Source organism: Zeus faber, assembly GCF_960531495.2.
Source record: "Zeus faber genome assembly, chromosome: 17".
Lineage (NCBI taxonomy): Eukaryota > Metazoa > Chordata > Actinopteri > Zeiformes > Zeidae > Zeus > Zeus faber.
The window spans coordinates 21882829-21900677 of record NC_137204.1 but is presented as its reverse complement, the minus strand read 5'-3'; the positions used below and the strand labels follow the sequence as shown (position 1 = coordinate 21900677).

At 44.0% G+C, this 17849-nt stretch overlaps 1 protein-coding gene across 1 annotated transcript; it reads right to left on the bottom strand.

The window, feature by feature from the left end:
* Nucleotides 1-1264: 1264 nt before the first annotated feature.
* LOC307242853 (ER degradation-enhancing alpha-mannosidase-like protein 3) lies at nucleotides 1265-16695 on the bottom strand. Its single transcript, XM_080017459.1, has 20 exons — nucleotides 16336-16695; nucleotides 16147-16192; nucleotides 15061-15161; nucleotides 13550-13589; nucleotides 12956-13068; nucleotides 12138-12291; nucleotides 11223-11357; nucleotides 10560-10665; nucleotides 10311-10408; nucleotides 10018-10143; nucleotides 9821-9904; nucleotides 9200-9283; nucleotides 8676-8800; nucleotides 8402-8567; nucleotides 7099-7256; nucleotides 6879-6996; nucleotides 6349-6522; nucleotides 6005-6170; nucleotides 5665-5856; nucleotides 1265-3473 (listed from the first exon to the last, which is right to left on the bottom strand). Exons 1-20 carry the CDS (start codon nucleotides 16428-16430, stop codon nucleotides 3181-3183), a joined length of 2574 nt encoding a protein of 857 aa, XP_079873585.1. The 5' UTR covers nucleotides 16431-16695; the 3' UTR covers nucleotides 1265-3180.
* Nucleotides 16696-17849: the final 1154 nt, after the last annotated feature.

Genomic DNA, 17849 nt, shown 5'->3' with positions numbered 1-17849 from the left:
ATCACTTCTGCTTCGTGCAACCGCTCTGTATTATCTTTTTGAGTCTTGTTTTGATTTTAATTCAATTTTATATTATTCTATTCACCAACTGCATTACATTTTAGGAATCAGTTAGTTTCAGTTAGTTCCTAGGTAGGAATTAGGTTAGCTATTGTGTTTCAGTTTAGTAACTTTTGTGCATAATCTCCGGGAGCGTTGCACAGACATTTCACTGCATGTATGTATGAACGTATGTATATGTATGTGAGAAAACAAACCTCTTGAATCTTGACGCTTGAATCTTACATCCAAACGGGGACATCATCCAAGGGACGGGGCATGGTGACGCGCAGCCGAGCGGAGATCGCGGGCCCAAATTGCGCCCCGATTGCTCCCTCTCCACGGCCCCTGGGGGACGGCGCCCTAGGCCGCCCCCCCCCTATGTGGCCTATAGGTAGCGCTGGCTCTGATTGGATGCCAAACTGACAAGCCGTGTAACCGGTGCACCTCTCTTCCTCCCCCTCTCTCTCTCTCTCTCATACTTCCACAAAATGCTCACGTGCCAAGTATTGTGAAGCAGATCTGCTTCTTGAGTTACAGGGATGAATGACAGGAACCAGGACAGGAGGGCTTTCATGCATGATCGGAGTGATGGATGAAAATATCTCGGGCTATTTTTTTATTATTCGTAATTTTGTAAAAAAAAAACATTTATTATTATTATTTTTTTTAGATCTGGGGCTATTCATAAAATATTTGGGGCTGAAGCCCCGGATGCCCACACCTAACGACACCACTGCCCCCAACACAGACAATGTTACGGATTTCCACTTTAAACAGCAATTAAATTATTTATATTTTTTTCTAAATGTCCCAAATTGCCATTTTTTGAGCATTTCTATTCGATTTAAAGGATAGGTTGGCTATTTTTCTTGTTAAATATTGGCTCCCCTTAAACTGTCCATAGCACAAACTCATTGGATAATTTACTTTCGAGAAACTTACCACTCTGCCGAAGCTTCCCACTGTGCTTAAACATTATTCCATATAAAATGTTAATGTTCTCTTTCATGACAAGGACATGCGGTCACAAGGAAGGTTTAGTCCTATTATTTTGTTGTTCTTTAAGCCAGTTTCAACATTTGTTTTGTAATGTAAAATAATAATGAAAAAAAAAAAGACTTTATATCAAATTTTATATATATATATATATATATATATATATATATATATATATATATATATGAATATTTATTCAAGACAAAACACGTTGGTTTTTGTTTTAGATCAGTACTGGAAATTTATTGGTGAGATTGCTTCAGATGCACAGTCAGTAAATAAACACTTCTCACAAAGCACAGGAGAATATTATGAAACAGAAGGTAGGACGTATGTCATGCATCCCTTTGGCACTCTTTGAGCTTGGACCCTCAGCAACGCTCTCCAAACTGATGAAAATCAAAATTAATAGATAAGTCTTTTTCTCTAAGTGAACAGCATAAGGTCTTGCGGACCACGTATTCAGTCTTGAGGTATACAGGTTGGCAATGCCACACACACACACACACACACAGACACACAGACACACAGAGTTAAGACTTGAAATGAACCGAGCAGCATTTAAGAGGTCCACCGCAAAAGCAAAGGGATTTCATACTCGAGCACCAGAACACTGTTTTCAACACCAACCAACTCACACACACCCAAGTGCTATAATCGTATACACTGTATTTTAGTACCCCCCAAAAAAAAAAATCCATGCAGGAAAATGTTTTTTTTTTTTTTTTTTTTTTGTTTTTATGAGATCAAACGACAGAATCGATGATACGACAATCCTAAGTAACTGCATATAAAGAAAGAAAAGACGATGAACTTTCTGATCTTCGACATAGTCGTCAAACTTATTAAATGCCCTTGTGATTCTGTGAATGGGGTGTGTGTGTGTGTGTGTGTGTGTGTGTATGTGTGTGTGTGCGTCAGAAAAGGGGTGAGCTTGCGATGTCACCCCTCTAGTGGTGGACCATACTGTAGAGGGAGGTGCCCGTTTGACAAGGTGCATTGGATTCTGGGAATGGAGCCGTTCCTGACTTGAGTACCAGCGCGTCCGGAATGAACGCAGAGCCCCGTGGGCGACTGTGCCACTGCGGTCCGGAGCGCCTCTGGCCGTTTCCACACATCACTGGTGATGAGTGATTACACGGCTGACAAAATGAGTTGTTGTCAACCCCTTTTTACGACTAAAAGCGTGACTTTTGGAGGTGGAAAATTCCCCCTCCGAAATGTGCCGTATCAGATCAGAGGGGGCTGCGGTGAACGGGTACAGTAATCACACTCCCTCATGCACACAAACCGATGAACACGTACAAATACACACTCTCCCGCGCAAAACTTCTGTCCGCATTCATTCTGCAAATTCCCTGAAGTTGCCTAACTATAAAATAAAGTAAAAATTGTTTCGAAATTGGCCCCGTTATAGACCCTTCATTATTTGAGGTTAACTTACCGAGCATATAAAATAACATCCTCGATCTCCGTAAATTAAAACAGTACTTCTTCAAATGGAGCAAAAACTACCAGACAGGTGGCAGAGTTGAAGGAACGCCGCGCTCGGCGCCTCCTTCCCTGCAAATTCGTTATCAATCTCAACAGTGAGAAAGAAAAAAAAAAAAAAAAAAAAAAGTGCAATCTATACAACAAACTGCATTGCATAAAAAAAGTAACTAAATACATTAATCTTGATTATGTTCCTCTAAACGAGGTACTTATCTTTATTTTTTTTATCATTGTCTCTACCGGAAAGGAAGCGCCTAAGAGGACCGCCGCACTCCACGGCTCGGCTTCCACAAACCGGCGTCAGCCCCTTTAGCCCCCCCACCGCCCGCCCCCACACGAAACCACTCTCATTCACACCAGACAATAAAAACTTCCTATAGAAATACCCAACTAACTAGGGAACAAACGTGAGGTTTTGTATTCAGGGGTGGAATCCATCCAGGCTGCCGTGGTGCAACTCCCTTCTCTTGGTAATTGGCACGCGGTTTGAGTTCGCCTTGGCTCCGCCCATGGCAGTGGGGACCGAGGAAACGCGCTGTTTCCATACCGGCCGAGCATCAGGGTCAGTCTGAACAACAACAACTCCCGTTGGTCCGGTCCGGTCCGGTCCAGGGAGAATCACAGGGCTGAGCCCGATTTCCGAAAACTTTAATCCGTCAGGGGGTCCGCCTCCGGTCCGCCGTCGGTGTCCCGGGGTAGAACCGAAGGAGGATCCCGCCCCGCCGAGCACGGTTCGGTGCCCAACGCCTTCCGGCGGCGCTCCTGGGACTGCCCGGCTCCTCGGAGCTCCTCCTCTTCCTCCTCCTCCTCCTCTTCCGGCAGCATCTCCCCTTTCTCCAGGACAAACTCCAGAGTGGGGCCCCTGGAGGCCCCATCCTCCAGCTCTCCCTCCTCAGCCAGACGGAACTTGATGTTCATGCCCAGCGGTTTCTCCGGCTTGTCTTGAGATTAAAAAAAAAAAAGGGAAGGAAAGCAAATGGTGGAACCAAGCAGTGGCGGAAAGTAACAGTCACTCAAAGTACTTTCTTGCTGTACTTACTTCCAAGCTCAAATTACTATATACACTTTCGACTTTTACTCTACTACATTTTTTGAGTCCCATTACTTTTTTTTTGTCTTTATTTGTACTCCCCCAATACACTAAATCAATCACACAATGGGTGTTTTTTCACACCGCAGAAACCTTTTCATTGTTCTAAGAACTTTTGGAGGAACCGTCCCTTTTTTCTGCGTCTGCACTGCACTGCAGGAACTAGGAACGATTGCAGTTCTGAGAACGCCGTTCTTGAGGGACTGTTTTTTTTTTAGCTACTACTCCAGGGCAGGGACTAACTGCCGCAAGAGGAAGCTTCAGTGATGGAATTGCACAGTCTCTCGCTGGGCCCCCCGGTTGAGTCGCATCGCTGAGGGCGGGGCCCAGCCCACGTACACTCCCGGTAATAAAATTAATAACCAATAAAAATAAAATGCAATAAAAATTGTTATGTTTTATTGTCGATGTATTTATTTCATTTATTTTATTTTCCGGCGTTTATCAAATAAAACAAAAAGATCTCCACGCAGTGCAAGCCCGTGCCTTATGAAAGTTGGAACAATTGTTTCGACTACGTCTTGTGGATCTAATATGAGTGAAGATTCAGCAACTGGATTGCTTATTTCTCGCCTGAAATTTGTTCAGAAACAGATTTTGGTGGACTGATAAGGTGAAATAAGTGAAAGTTACGGAGCAAATACAACACGGAAGTCGTGCTGAAGCCCCATTGGCTGAAGTCACTTCAGAGACGTTCCTACTGCCGGTGCAAATGCAACCAGAAAAAAAAGCCCTTGAAAGGTATTTGGTTCTCCTCGGGGGACCTCTCCAGCTCCTCGTTCCCCTCAGGGAGTCCCCACAACTGGTCGGTGCGAAAACACCTAATAGCCGCGTTTCCACCGCAGGAACCTTCCCCAGGAACTAGTTACCTTTGGAGGAACTCAGTGCGTTTCCACCGCAGGGACCAGGGCCTAAATTAAGCTCCGGGGACAAAAAGTCCCTGCTTGTGGGGGTAGTTCTTTTCAAAAGTCCAGGAACAGGAACTGGGGGTGGAGCTTGCAGCGCTGAACATTTCTAATTGGTCAAGTACTCACAGCATTTTAATTCAGCCTCCATTTTTTTTTAATTTGTAGCTGTATACCGACCGTATGTACCGTTGGTTTTTGTTCTAAAAATGTTCAGTTTGTACAAAAAATGGAAAAAAGGCGTTTTTTGATCATAGAAAAACTGAACACAATGTAGTATATATATATGTATAAACACACACAAACAGACATGTGGTGGGTATAGTATAGTGAGTAATATTTTGCCCTCCTACACAGTAGACCCAGGTTCAGTTCCCTTTGTGTGAACTCATGTTTTTCAATATGTTTCAAACTTGATAATAAAATCTATTATATTAATATAATAGATTTTATATATTTATTAATATAATAAATAAATAATTAATTAATAATATTATACTAATATATATATTATATTATATATTTTAATATTTATTTTGACAGTAAATTCAAGGCCCGAAAAATAAAATGGATAATAATTAATTAATAATATTATACTAATATATATATTATATTATGTATTTTAATATTTATTTTGACAGTAAATTCAAGGCCCGAAAAATAAAATGGATGAAGAAAGACAACCTAAGTGATATTCCACTTTATCCCTCCTGTTGTCTTTCTTTATCCATTATATTATTCTTGTTGGTGTATAGTCTTCTGCATTACCGCCACCTACTGGACTGGACTGGAGCAGTTTGTTGTACAGTTGCATTCAAAAATTCAGTGTAAAAAGAGTAGTCGCTTTTTCATAAGCGGCAGACTAATTAGCATAATCCACATGGGTCTTTAGACCGCGGTGGAAACACAGACAACAAAAGTTCCGGGTACTTTGGGTGGAAACGCGGCTAACGACACCACCTCTACTATTTTCTTTTTGAAAATTTCATCAGAATCTGCATGAACACACATCTGCAGAATCAAGGCTACAGTAGCACTTTGTACCGTATTGTACCGGTATGGAAAAGCATTAAACAAAAAAGACAGTTGGAGAGGTGCACCGTGTAGAGGCGGGTGCTGCTCGTTCCCGTCCCTCACCGTGGCCAAGCTGCCTCTCCTTCGGCAGCAGCAGCACGTCCACGTTGCGGTGCTCCTCCAGAGCGGTGGTGAGCACGCCGCCCTCGCGGCTGAAGAGGAAGACCAGAGGGAGGGTGATGTCTGCCGTGGAGTCACCGTCTCCAACCATCTGGAACAGAGGCGTGTCCTCGATGTTACTGCCCTCTCGGTGGTCTGGAGAAGAGATGAGAGGGTTTTTTTTTTTTCCTCAGAATAAAGGGAAATTGAGTGTTGAAAGGGTTGAAAAAAAATAATTGGTGAAAAGACTGACACTGGCACAGAGCCAGTGAACCTCGGGTCCCCAGGTTCCTGACATACAAACCTATGAAGACGACTCCGATGGCCCCGGCCTCCTGCAGTCTCCGCGCCTTGCCGGCGAACATACAGTCGCCGCGTAGAGCCAAGGCGATGTGACCTTTGACCTCGTCTGCGTTATCTAGCGGCCCACACGCCGTGTACGGTGATGCCTTGACTATGCTGCCCTTCACCTGTCATATGAGTGTCAGAGATAGAGTGTTAGAGCCAACAAACCTAGAGACTAACGCCGAGCGCTAATATTTCCACAATGCTAAAATCCTCCTACGACAAAAAAGCATGAACTGTGTGTCTATTTATGGCCATTTATTCTAAAGGGTCTTCGTGAAGCCCGCTCGCAAAGCAGCTTACCCCGTGTTCGTGCTTCGTGAGGTCCATTCCAAATTTGGCCGGTCCTGCGGTGAGGACGGTCCTTCCCAAGTAGGGGGGGGATATGACCTGGACAATGTGTGGCACCACCTCCTCCTCCTCTGGGGTGTGGGTTACCTTCGCTATGAGCTTTACCCGATACACCCCTTTGTGCTCCTAAATAGATTTAAATTTTAAATTAAAAATGTAGTCAGCGATGACAAAAGTATTATTTTGTAGTATGTTAGTAGGTTTGTGTTGCTTGGTATCATGTGTATTGTTCTCCCCAAATCTAGCACTGTGGTATTATACATGCACTTCCAATAATATTGGGGGGCAAACAGGTTAATTCAAACACAAAATAACAATTTTAAGCATTGCACAATTCTGAAGGGATGGAACATGGCTTCATAATTTGCTTCATGGCTCATTACTATTATAAACCTTGTTCTATGTATGTACTAATATATCAATATCACCATCGATGTTGTCAATGGACTCCAGAGTCAGAAGGCGTAAATCTGGTTACAAACCATTTCACTCCTTGTTTCTCCAGCTATAGCCTCGGTCAGTGGGGTGAGAGTGATCCCCATGCTTTTCAGAAACTCCACCGGCTCCATTCCGCTATCATGAAGCGGCAATTCAATTTCCCTGTGGAAAAAAATATATAAAAATGTAATAACATGCACACATCAACACAGGAGATTAAAAAACGACTCATCACGGTGACCCACGAATTCCAGCGACACACACCTAACAGGCAACGAGTGGAACGCCCGTCCGACCCCGGTGAGGTACTTGTAGCCGTCCCTGATGGTCTTGGCGAAGGAGGGGTTGTTGGGGAACAGGGTCTGGGTGCTCGGGCAGGAGTATGTGAAGAGATCTTCTTCCTGGTTTAGAGGAGCAGCATCCTGGGGGAAAAAATATGTCAAATATCAAGAAAAAAAAAATGAAAGGTGGGAATAAAAGGTGGGAATGGAATGTCAATTACCCGAGAAAATGTTATTTTTATCATTTAGAAGTAATTTACCATGGCATTTCCGCACACTGCATATACTCTTATGAAAATGCAGAGGACATTAGAAATTACTATATAATATTACTATGGTAATATTAAATTCAAGCGGAAAATGGCTGCATAACTTCCAGACAAAGTATCAATATTACAATTTTCAAATATTGAAACCCCACACACACACACACACACACACACACACACACACACACACACACACACACACACACACACACACACACACACACACACACACACACACACACACACACACACACACAAAGTACTCTAAAGCCACACTTGAGTAAAAGTAGAGATATCTTACAAAAGAAAATAGTGGAAGTCACTCACTCTGATATTAAATGTACTTAAGTACCAAAAGTCATTAGATGGTATTAAAAGTACTTAAGTACTAAAAGTAAAAGAAAATGCTGTGGAGAAAAAAAAAAGGCAGACTTTTTTTTTTTTTTTTTGTTTGCTCTGGTTGCCAAAATTTCTATTTTCTTCGGTAAGCATAAGAGGCACTTCATGCAAGTGAGACGTATGTTAAACTCTAAAATATGGCCACGGACGTTGGCCTCCATCAGTCGCGGTGGGTGCAGGGGGGGCCGCATCACCGCTGGAGGAGGCCATCGCCAGGGTCGTTGCTGTCCAACGCGCTGCTCTAGTTGTGGCCCTGCGGGACCGGCCTGTGCTGCTAAACTTAACACGGGGCAGGGTTGCCAGGCTTCCATGACACACCCATCCACCCTCCCCCCAAAAAAATAAAAATAAAAATAAAAACCTGCTTCAACACTTCCACTCCACAGGAAAACCACGCACCTGGCAACTCTGATTCCAGGTGCGTGGTTTTCCAGTTTTCCTCCGTTTTTATTTTCTAGCGACCAATGTAGTTGCTCAGGGGAAATGGACGAGTACGGTAAAGCGATGTAAGACTACAGTAATCCCAACACAGATACTGCTTTTGTTTGCAGCGTTGTTACTATGAACAGATTTAATAGAACATATAGCTCCGCCCTGAGAGAGGGTGCGTGCGCTCACCGTGCCGTTCCCCTGGCAGGGCGGCTGGGTGGTGGACAGGGAGACGGGCAGGAGATGGGCCTCCGTGGTGAAGATGTAGTCGTCGATGTCCAAGGGAAGCTGGCTCTTCTCGGAGAACAGCAGGTAGAGGTATTTGAACATCTCCGCCAAGAAGAAGGAGTCCATCCTGCCGACGCGGTCACACGGACATTTATTTATTTATTTTTTACAGATTCCAAGCCTTCCTCGATAACCACTGTTCCGCTCGTTAAAAGGGGAAACACACACACGGTACCTGTCCTCGTGAGTCCCGGTGCGGACGTCTTGCACGGCAGCGAAGCCGCAAGGCACCCTGGCGTAGGCGTTGAGCTTCTCCACAATGGACTGCCCCACCCGGAGGTAGTAGGGGTCACCTGTGGCCTACGGAGAGAACTTCATGAAGCTCACCTACGGCTTAGTGTACTTTCGAAAATGATGCTTAAGTATGTCAACCTCAATGGATTGTTTTTTTTATATACTCTCAACTCATACACCACAATTTTGTGTTTATATATATATATTTTTTTTTTTTTCCTTTTTACTTTAGTTATATAAGTTGATCAATAATTATGGGCAAGCTTCATTCAGCTCCAAAAAGTACTTAATGCTGCTGAAATTCAAGAAATTCTATCTATCCCCTCCTCATCCAAGATAGCACCACTGGGCGACTATTACAATAAAACGACACCCATCATAGGTTTCCACAGCAGTCCTTGCCTTCCTTTCAGTGTTTAATGGTAATGCTTAGTGACTACATAGGCCCTTTCAATGTATGTTTACCTTATAGAGGTAGTAAGTGCTCTCTGCAAACTCTGGTCTCAGCGGGTGTTGGCCCCAGTGAACTCTGAACTCTGTGGTAAAAGCCTAGAGAGATGAGAGCCAAAGGAAAGCCCATTAGCGTTCAAATGTTTTCCGATCTTGGATTTAACATGCCTGAAATGCTGGTTATTGGCTGTTGCTAATTTTTATTAATTAATCACTTTCTCTCTCACACACACACACACACACACACACACACACACACACACACACACACACACCTCAGAGGTGACTAGGGCTGAGTATTGGGCAGAATCTCATGATTTCAATACAAAAGGTCACGATTAGGCACAGTATTGTTTCAATGCAATATTGAAGATATGGCTCATGATATGACTCTATATGGATATTGTGACATTTTACATATGATACACACGATACATCTGATAACATTAATATTTAGAAAAAAAAAAAAAAGCATTACAGAAATATTTCACGGAACAAACACCAAAACTTTCCTAACAAATAATCCACTTTACAATTCTTAAATCTATTTAAAAAAAAAAAGGCAACCGAGAGAACGGAATTGCCTCGGAGTATGTTTTTTTATTTTTATTTTGGAACCCAGCTCTCAAACCCAACCTCTGGCAGGAACTTGTGCTGTTTGGTCACTTGGTAGAGCATCTCATGGGTCTCGATGGCGGGCTTCAGATCTCCTCGCAACACCTGCGGGTGAGGTTGACGGGATGTTCTCGGTGTACAGCTCTTTCCTCAAAATCGCTTTTAAATGCGTTCATAAATATTTTGCGGCGCTCGTTTACAGAGACCGGAACACTGACCTGCAGGCCCGGGAAGAACGCCAGGAGAGAGTCCATCCAGCTGCGCACGCTCACGGTAGGGTTGTGCATGTGTACGTTGAGCAGCAGGGGAGGCTGACTGATGTATTTCATTATCGCACTGTAATGCTGCAGCGTAGGAAGACGATACCATAATATGGGCACACACAGAAAATATGTATTCAAATTGTCATCTGAAGTCAGCCCTACGTACAAAAGGCCAAAATTCAACAAAGGCACACCGTAGCGCGGATTTAGGTTTCACATATCTATAAGCAAGTCAAATATGGACTTACGATGTTGAACCGATCCAAATAAACACTGTCTCCGAGCAGAATGTAGGCTTTCATGAGGTACTCGTAGTACGAGTCGATGCCGGCACCCACTCCGCTGTCTGCGGACACAGAGGATGACTCGGTGAGGATATTACTCGTGGAAATCGCATGCGAGGTGTACGGCCGCGCTCTCTCGTCCAATCCGTTTCTCGAGTTCGCACACAATCGTGTTTGTTGGAAACGTGCTTGTGCGCGTTGTGTCCACCTTACCCCTGCGCACCCAGTCTCCGTTGTGGATATTGATGACCGTCCCCACCAGATCACTTCCCCTCTGCCTCTTCTCCCACAGGACGTCCAGGGCTTTCCTTGCATACTCCTGTACGATAGAAACGTGCATTATGGCCTAACTATAGACGAAATATGAAAGTATCTTGATTTTATTCAGGATGTATTTATATGCAATCGAATTAAATACAAACTTCATGTGGGAGATCTATCGCTAGCATTGCCCTAGCATCAAGTGAGAATTTCCACTGTACCTCTTGTGGGCCAGAAAAAGGAATTGATTTAGCTTCCTACTCCATTAACAGCAATTGTATTCTTTTGTGTTTTACCTTTTTAAAATAATATGAATATATCAACCAGACATTCTCAGCCTTAGGTTTGCGACCCCACGTGGAGTCACTTGATATGCAAATGACATCACAGAACATTTTGAACATTGTTGTATGAATATATTAATATAATAACAGATGACAATAAATAAAGTGATTAAAGTCTGGTCTTCTGCCGTAGGTACAACAGGGAGAGGCAGAGTAGGATAGAAACCACACACACACACACACACACACACACACACACACACACACACACACACACACACACACACACACACACACACACACACACACACACACACACACACACACACACCTCGAACACTGTTTCTCCAGAGAGCCTGCTGAGGGCAGCAAACTCCAGGATCATGGTGCCCGCACAGGCTGTGCAGGTGTCTGACTCGGTGCCTGTGCGTGAGAGGGGGTTGATGACTCCGTACCGCAGGTTCACCTGCAATTCCAAATGTAAAAGAACCGGGCATTAACAGATCGTTTTGAGATATTTAATGTGTTAGTAAATAAGGCGACTGGAGGCATACATCTGATTGAAATATTTCCTGTTTTAAAATAATCTGTTAATCTGTAAAATAATTTTCATAAAAAAAACAAAACACCAACAAAAAAACCAAAAACCCTATTTAGCACTTTTTAAGAAACAACCATTCCATGCATTTCCATTATGCATGTGCTCATTTCGATGCTGTTTTCATTGTTGGTGCCAAGATCCACCACCAAAGATCAGGAGTGTACAAGAAGTGAAAGGCAGCCGGGGTGAATTTGATTAACCAGCGTAGCTGGTCGTGTTCAGTAAACTGTCAGCACCCTGTGATGAAAAGATATCCCCACCACCTCTAGTGACCAAGGAGAGAAAAATAAAAAAATAAAATCAATCAATAAGAAGAAGGAAAACTTAAGGAAAATCTATGGACAAGGGTACCCCCTATAGCCCGGGACTGGTAATGCATCGAAGAAACAAGAAACAGTCTTTATTCGTCACACGACACTCCACAACACATGCTTGCACACACACACACATGCACATGCTTGATGGTGGCCGGTGAAATGGCTCCTCTGCTTTTGACCCCTCCTGGCTTGTCCTTCCTCCGGGGGCACAGCCAGGAGCAGTGGGCAGCATACGTGGACGCGCCCGGGGACCAGGTGATAAGTGTCCATCGCTGGTCAGACGATGATGACGCTCTACGTCAAACAACAGTTTATCAGTGAAGAGTACCCTGGGGTAGGGAAGGCCACTCGTGGTGTTGAAGGCAGGGAGTAATCTGTGGCCCAGCTCCTTGGCCATGTGAAGCAGCTCGTCGCCGTACCACTGCATCCTCTCCCCTCGCTGACGGAGCAGGTTGGCCATCACGTGGGCTCCTAAAAGGCCCCTGAGGAGACGTCGAACAAGTCATTTCGGGAGAAAGTTAACAATGGAAAATTTTTAAAAGTAAATATGGTGTGCCAATGTGTCTTAAGCGTTATATGCCAATACATACTGTATACATATATTTGGTAATATTACAAAATCTGTTCAAATTCTATACAACAGAATATGATAGCTTGTTTTTATATGTGATCCAACAACAGCAGTTACAATATTACATTGTGTTTCAGCTGCACACAGCAATGAATACATACAGTGAGGATCAGGGGAATTAAAGCTTTGTGTTTTCGTGAATTTCCATTAATACGTATTATAAACATTATTTATAAATATAAGACATATAATCGGTGAAGTGTTTACTGTGATAAATTTCAATGAAGTTTAAATGCAGATGTGATGAGAAGATGTGATTCATAATGTAAGACCTCTTGTATTTCATTATGCACCCCGAGAAACCGCACCAAAGTCCATTCTATGGCAGGGGTTCCCAAACTCATGTCCAAAGTGGAGCAATTGCATTATATTTGTTTGAATCAATCCAAATGTATATATTGTTCCACCCAAAAAAATGTGCATATTTCACTTGTCTTCAATTCCAGTCACATGCGTGTCTATTTACTTTTAGTGCAGAAGTCCATACAATGTGAATGGGAATACATATTAGCTACCCCAGCACTCTGATGTTTGTCTCAAACACAGACACCACCACATCGTTGTCGAATCGAACATCCTTCACTGTCTTTTTCACTCCATCTTCAAAGTCATCCAGTTTGTTCAACACCTGCGCGAGCGAACGCACACACACACACACACACACACACACACACACACACACACACACACACACACACACACACACACACACACACACACACACACACACACACACACACACACACACACACACACACAGGTTGTGAAACATTGATAGTGATTTTATTTTACAGCAAACTTAAACCAGTTGATCATCTATGTAATGATCCATTCAATGGTCCATTCAGTGACTGTCCAAACAAAGATTTAACAGAATGTCCCAAACCATTAAGTGAGCACTATAGGATGGGGAGAGGTTAAATTAAGAGCACAATGTCATGCCAAGTCAAGTTTATTTATATAGCCCTTAATACACAGCACAGTCTCAAAGGGTGAAGCTCTACATTGCACATAGAAATCCACCCACCGCACCCCCTGGTCTGAACCCCATCCGGGCAAGGAAAAACTCCCAGAAAACCCCACGAGAAAATTGTATAGTATGCACTCACCACAAGGGTATCGAGGGTGTCGATAAGTGTCAGAGAGAACCTGGAAGACAGAGAAATGGCAGGGCTCTTGAGAAATACATTGGAATTAGTCATAATATCCATCTGAGTGATCACATGACTGATAGAATTGCTGACTATAATTAGCAGTTCTTTACTCAAGTGACATATTGGACCAGAGGTATGATAACGTGTACTCAACTGATCTGCAGTAATGTCAGAAATGTAACAAATAAAGGATAAACACACAGAGTATTGTCTACAGGTAAATCTACAAGCCCAATAAGAACATAGCAACACTGTTGATCATTTCCATAGGCAAAATAAATAGAGTGAAGCGGTACAAGGTGTAACATTACAAACAACGGTTCTGGAGTGGAGTGCTACTGAAAGTAACAGGGTTCATTCTGGCGTTACAAAAGGAAATCCAAGGACTTTCAAGTACTATTTTTTCCATTTCCAAGAACTTCACGCAAAACAAATGTAATACATTGGATTTATATTAAAATATAATATGACCTTCATCTCAGTGTTCTTTACATTATTATATAAACATTTCCCTGGCATAATCTATGTCGTTTCCAGCTGTCATACGGAGAAGAGATACCACTACCAGACTACTACGAGATTTAAAAAAAAAAAAAAAAAAAAAAAAAAAAAAAAGCGATTCTAGAAATGTTTTATCCTGTTATGATTTGAATAACAAAACAGGGGGAATATCACAGGTTTTCAAGCACGAAAGGGGCTTTTTTCAAGATATTCCAGTTTTTCCATTTTTGAGGTCAAAATTCAGGCACTTCCAGCACCTGGCTGGAACGTGACGAAAAATCTCTTGAATTTGAACTTGAACTTGAACCCTGAACTAATGCAATACAATGCTGCGCAGAAACACTGTCATTTCATGCATTGGTAGGCAGCTGTGTGGCTCGCTATTGGCGGATACCCCCAATTTCATCTTCGGTTTTTTGACCCCATGTGAAAAAGTGGCATCACCACATCCCTATATGCAATCGATGAGAGAGCGAGGCCATTATGGTAACATGCTTTAACAGGAACAAACACGGAACCTTCCGTATTTTTAGGTTTTACATGAGGAACTTGTTGATTCGCAAGTCAAACCGCCTTGCGAATCCAAAAATACCAGATTGATGTTGCCTCATTTTTGCCACCATGTGTTAAAAATCACTAACCCACTCACACCTCACTCACACACGCCATATTTAAGAAAGAGGAAACATTATAACCGCAAAGAGTAAAAGGTGGCATAACAAACCAGGCCCGGGCACTCAAGTAGTTCTGAAAAAGTATTTAAGTCACAACTTCATTTTTCATTTTTTTCAAACCTACTTGAGTGCCTGCACCTGAATTTGTTATGCCACCTTCACTCTTTGTGGTTATAGCGTTTCCTCTTTCTTTCTGGGTCATACTTCCGCTCCAAGAGCACCAGAGGTTTTGGAGAGCGCCCAAAGTGCTCCTGCTACCATTTTTCCTCTGCCATATATATATAAACTTACTTCCCCAGGGAGTCGTCTATGTCACCTCTGTTGGGCTCCAGACCACGGACTCTTCCCCGGCAACTCAGGGGCATCAGCTCGTCAGCGGGGTAGGCGTATTTCTGGAGCACACAGGAGACACATTTACGTTTCACACACACACACACACACACACACACACACACACACACACACACACACACACACACACACACACACACACACACACACACACACACACACACACACCATTTTACATAATTATCCTCTTCAGAGGTGTATTGTAAGAGATATATTTGCCATCAGTTCTACTGCCTGGACTTCACTTTGAGGCATCCCATTTGCCTCAACCAGACCAAGCTGCTCTGTTCCAACAGCAGGAAAACCATGACGACTAATCAGGATGATTCCAGACCCGGTTCAGACCTGGCGTGTTGTGTCCAAATATATTTATGTTTGTGTTGAGATTAGTTTGAGATGGATTACAGTCACACCCAGCGTCAACATGTTTCTTAGCAACGGTGATCACTTAAGAGCTGGTTTTGGTCCTCTGCTCCATAAGCAAATAGCGACACCACTTTGCTTGTGGGATTTTCTGTCAACCAAATTGTTTTAAATTGTTCTTTGTCATTGCTGCTCCATTTGCCTGTGGCCGTCTTCCTCCACATTGGGGGCAAAACAACCTCCTGTACAGCGTATAGCTACAATGCGAATTATAGATTTTTTTTATTTGAACTGATGTAATAAAAGATAAACATGTGAAAGCAAACAGGCTCACTGAATGTGGTCAGGTCACAGTAATCCCTGACCCCATTATGCGTCTTGCATTCAGACTGGTATTTATAACAGCCCAGTTGTGGTCAGACCCCTCAAGGCACGCCAGGACCGAACAGGGTCTCGTCTTGTAACAAATTCTGATCCTTCCGGTCAAGGGATCCTCAAGCACATTTTTGTCTATAGTGAGAATTATAACCAGATATTGTTAATATTATGAATCTTGGACAACGTTTGGAGAACAAAAGAAAAGGAACACGTGGAAAGATTTTTGCACATTAGAGCTAAACCAAACTTCACAATTTAAATATTGTATTTTGTCAAGGTTCTTACCATGTAACTTCCATACGCGTGATCAAACATCTCAACGATCTGGTCTCTGCAAAAAAAAACAAAAAACAAACAAAAGAGCAAACAATTTAGAGAAGACGAGGAGTGTGATGGAATTTGCTGAAAGATTATGCTCTGCACACTCTCTCACTTGGAAAACACGCAAACACAATTTCTTCGTGTTTATTTTACCTGATGCCGATCTTCTCCTCTGGCGTCATAGTCTGGCTCTCTTGACCGCTTGCCCAGTAAATAACACTGGTCAGAAGCAGAGTCCTGAGCATCATTCCAAATGCCGAGAGGACAGCCCGCTTTCAAGGAATGATGATTTCCTATTGTTCCATTTCCTATTAATCACCTATCCTTGGATGTCCTCATTTATTCTTAAATCAGGTTGCAAACGGTGCAACACACACACACACACATACACACAGAGGCACTGACCTTTGACCCCGTGCCCACGCAAAATCAAACAGTTCAGCTGCCACGACTCGCCTCCACCTCAACCTGGCTCCTCCTCATAAACCTAATAGCTGGTGTGTGGCTTTAATGGTCCAGTTTAACGTTAGCTGCCTCCCGGCATCGTGTCCAGAGCTCCGCCACCCAAGTAGCGCGTGTATGTGTGTGTTATGTATTTATTTTTTTATGGCCAGAGGATCGTGAAGCCCCCCCCCCCCCCCCCCCCAGGTGACACGGCGCTGTTTGTAAACAATGGAAGCAGCGACCCGCCAGCTAATATCCCAACGTCAACGGCTGGTTTGTGAAGTTTGTCAAGTTAGAAAACAAAGTAAAAACCCCATCGGCGTTGTGGATAATGGGTATCAATCAAGCCATTGGTGTAAAGTGAAAATAAACCCGCATTCACCAAACAAAGTGCCGGTCCAACCGGAGCTGAGCCACAGAAGACACAACTAGTACGTTAGCTAGCCGAGGTAGCTAGCTAAGCAAACCGGCAAAGGGGCCGCTGAGCCTGGAACTCAAACCCGTTCCCGTCACCTGGTGAAGAGCTGGCTAACCGCGAGGCAAGTCGGTCGGTGACACGTAGACGAGGGTCCCCTGCGTGCGGAGCTGCCACCGGACTGCCGGGCTGCTCTGCCCCGGCCAACTGACGTCCTGGCCGCCGAGCTTCCTGGGAGTCTCCGAAAACACGCTGCTACGTCACTCGTGCTGCGTTCCCTGGGACGAGGTGAATCGGGAAACAAAGGACGCCGCCCGCCTAGGAAACGTGCACCGGAACGACCGTTCACGCCGGAAGTCCCGGTTTCACTTTCGGGGAAGCTCGGTCGAGCCCGAGGTGTCCGAGACAACACAACTGACGCCACGACGGCATGGCGGGCGACACCCACTCAAAACGGTGTATACGTATTTTAAAGACGTCTGACCTTCGCCCTCTACTGCTCGGCAGTTGTTTTGCCGTGTCGACACAACGTTTTGCAGCTTCCGGGAGTCGCGGGCGTGTCAAACTAACCAGCGTTCCATACGGGGGTCGACGTTTTCCGAGGAGGAGCAATGGGGCCCGATTGAGCTCGGACGCGGGGACAAACGAGTCGGTTTGACGGATTTCCAAATAACCGTTGGAATGCAGCGTCGGTAGGGCCGCTCGTGCCGCATTCGAGGCGTGTGGGAATTGTGGCTTCGACGGCTGGGACGCGCGTGATGACAATTTGGAAATGCCCAAACTTTGACCTTTGCCACAATAAGCCGCT

What these genes read in the sequence shown, in the direction of transcription:
- LOC307242853 (XM_080017459.1), bottom strand. Translation starts at nt 16,430, where the DNA reads ATGATGCTCAGGACTCTGCTTCTGACCAGTGTTATTTACTGGGCAAGC. An exon ending in ACGCGTATGGAAGTTACATG is followed by an intron (nt 15,162 to 16,146) that starts GTAAGAACCTTG and finishes TGTGTGCTCCAG; the next exon opens with AAATACGCCTACCCCGCTGA. An exon ending in GCACTTACTACCTCTATAAG is followed by an intron (nt 8,801 to 9,199) that starts GTAAACATACAT and finishes TTCTCTCCGTAG; the next exon opens with GCCACAGGTGACCCCTACTA.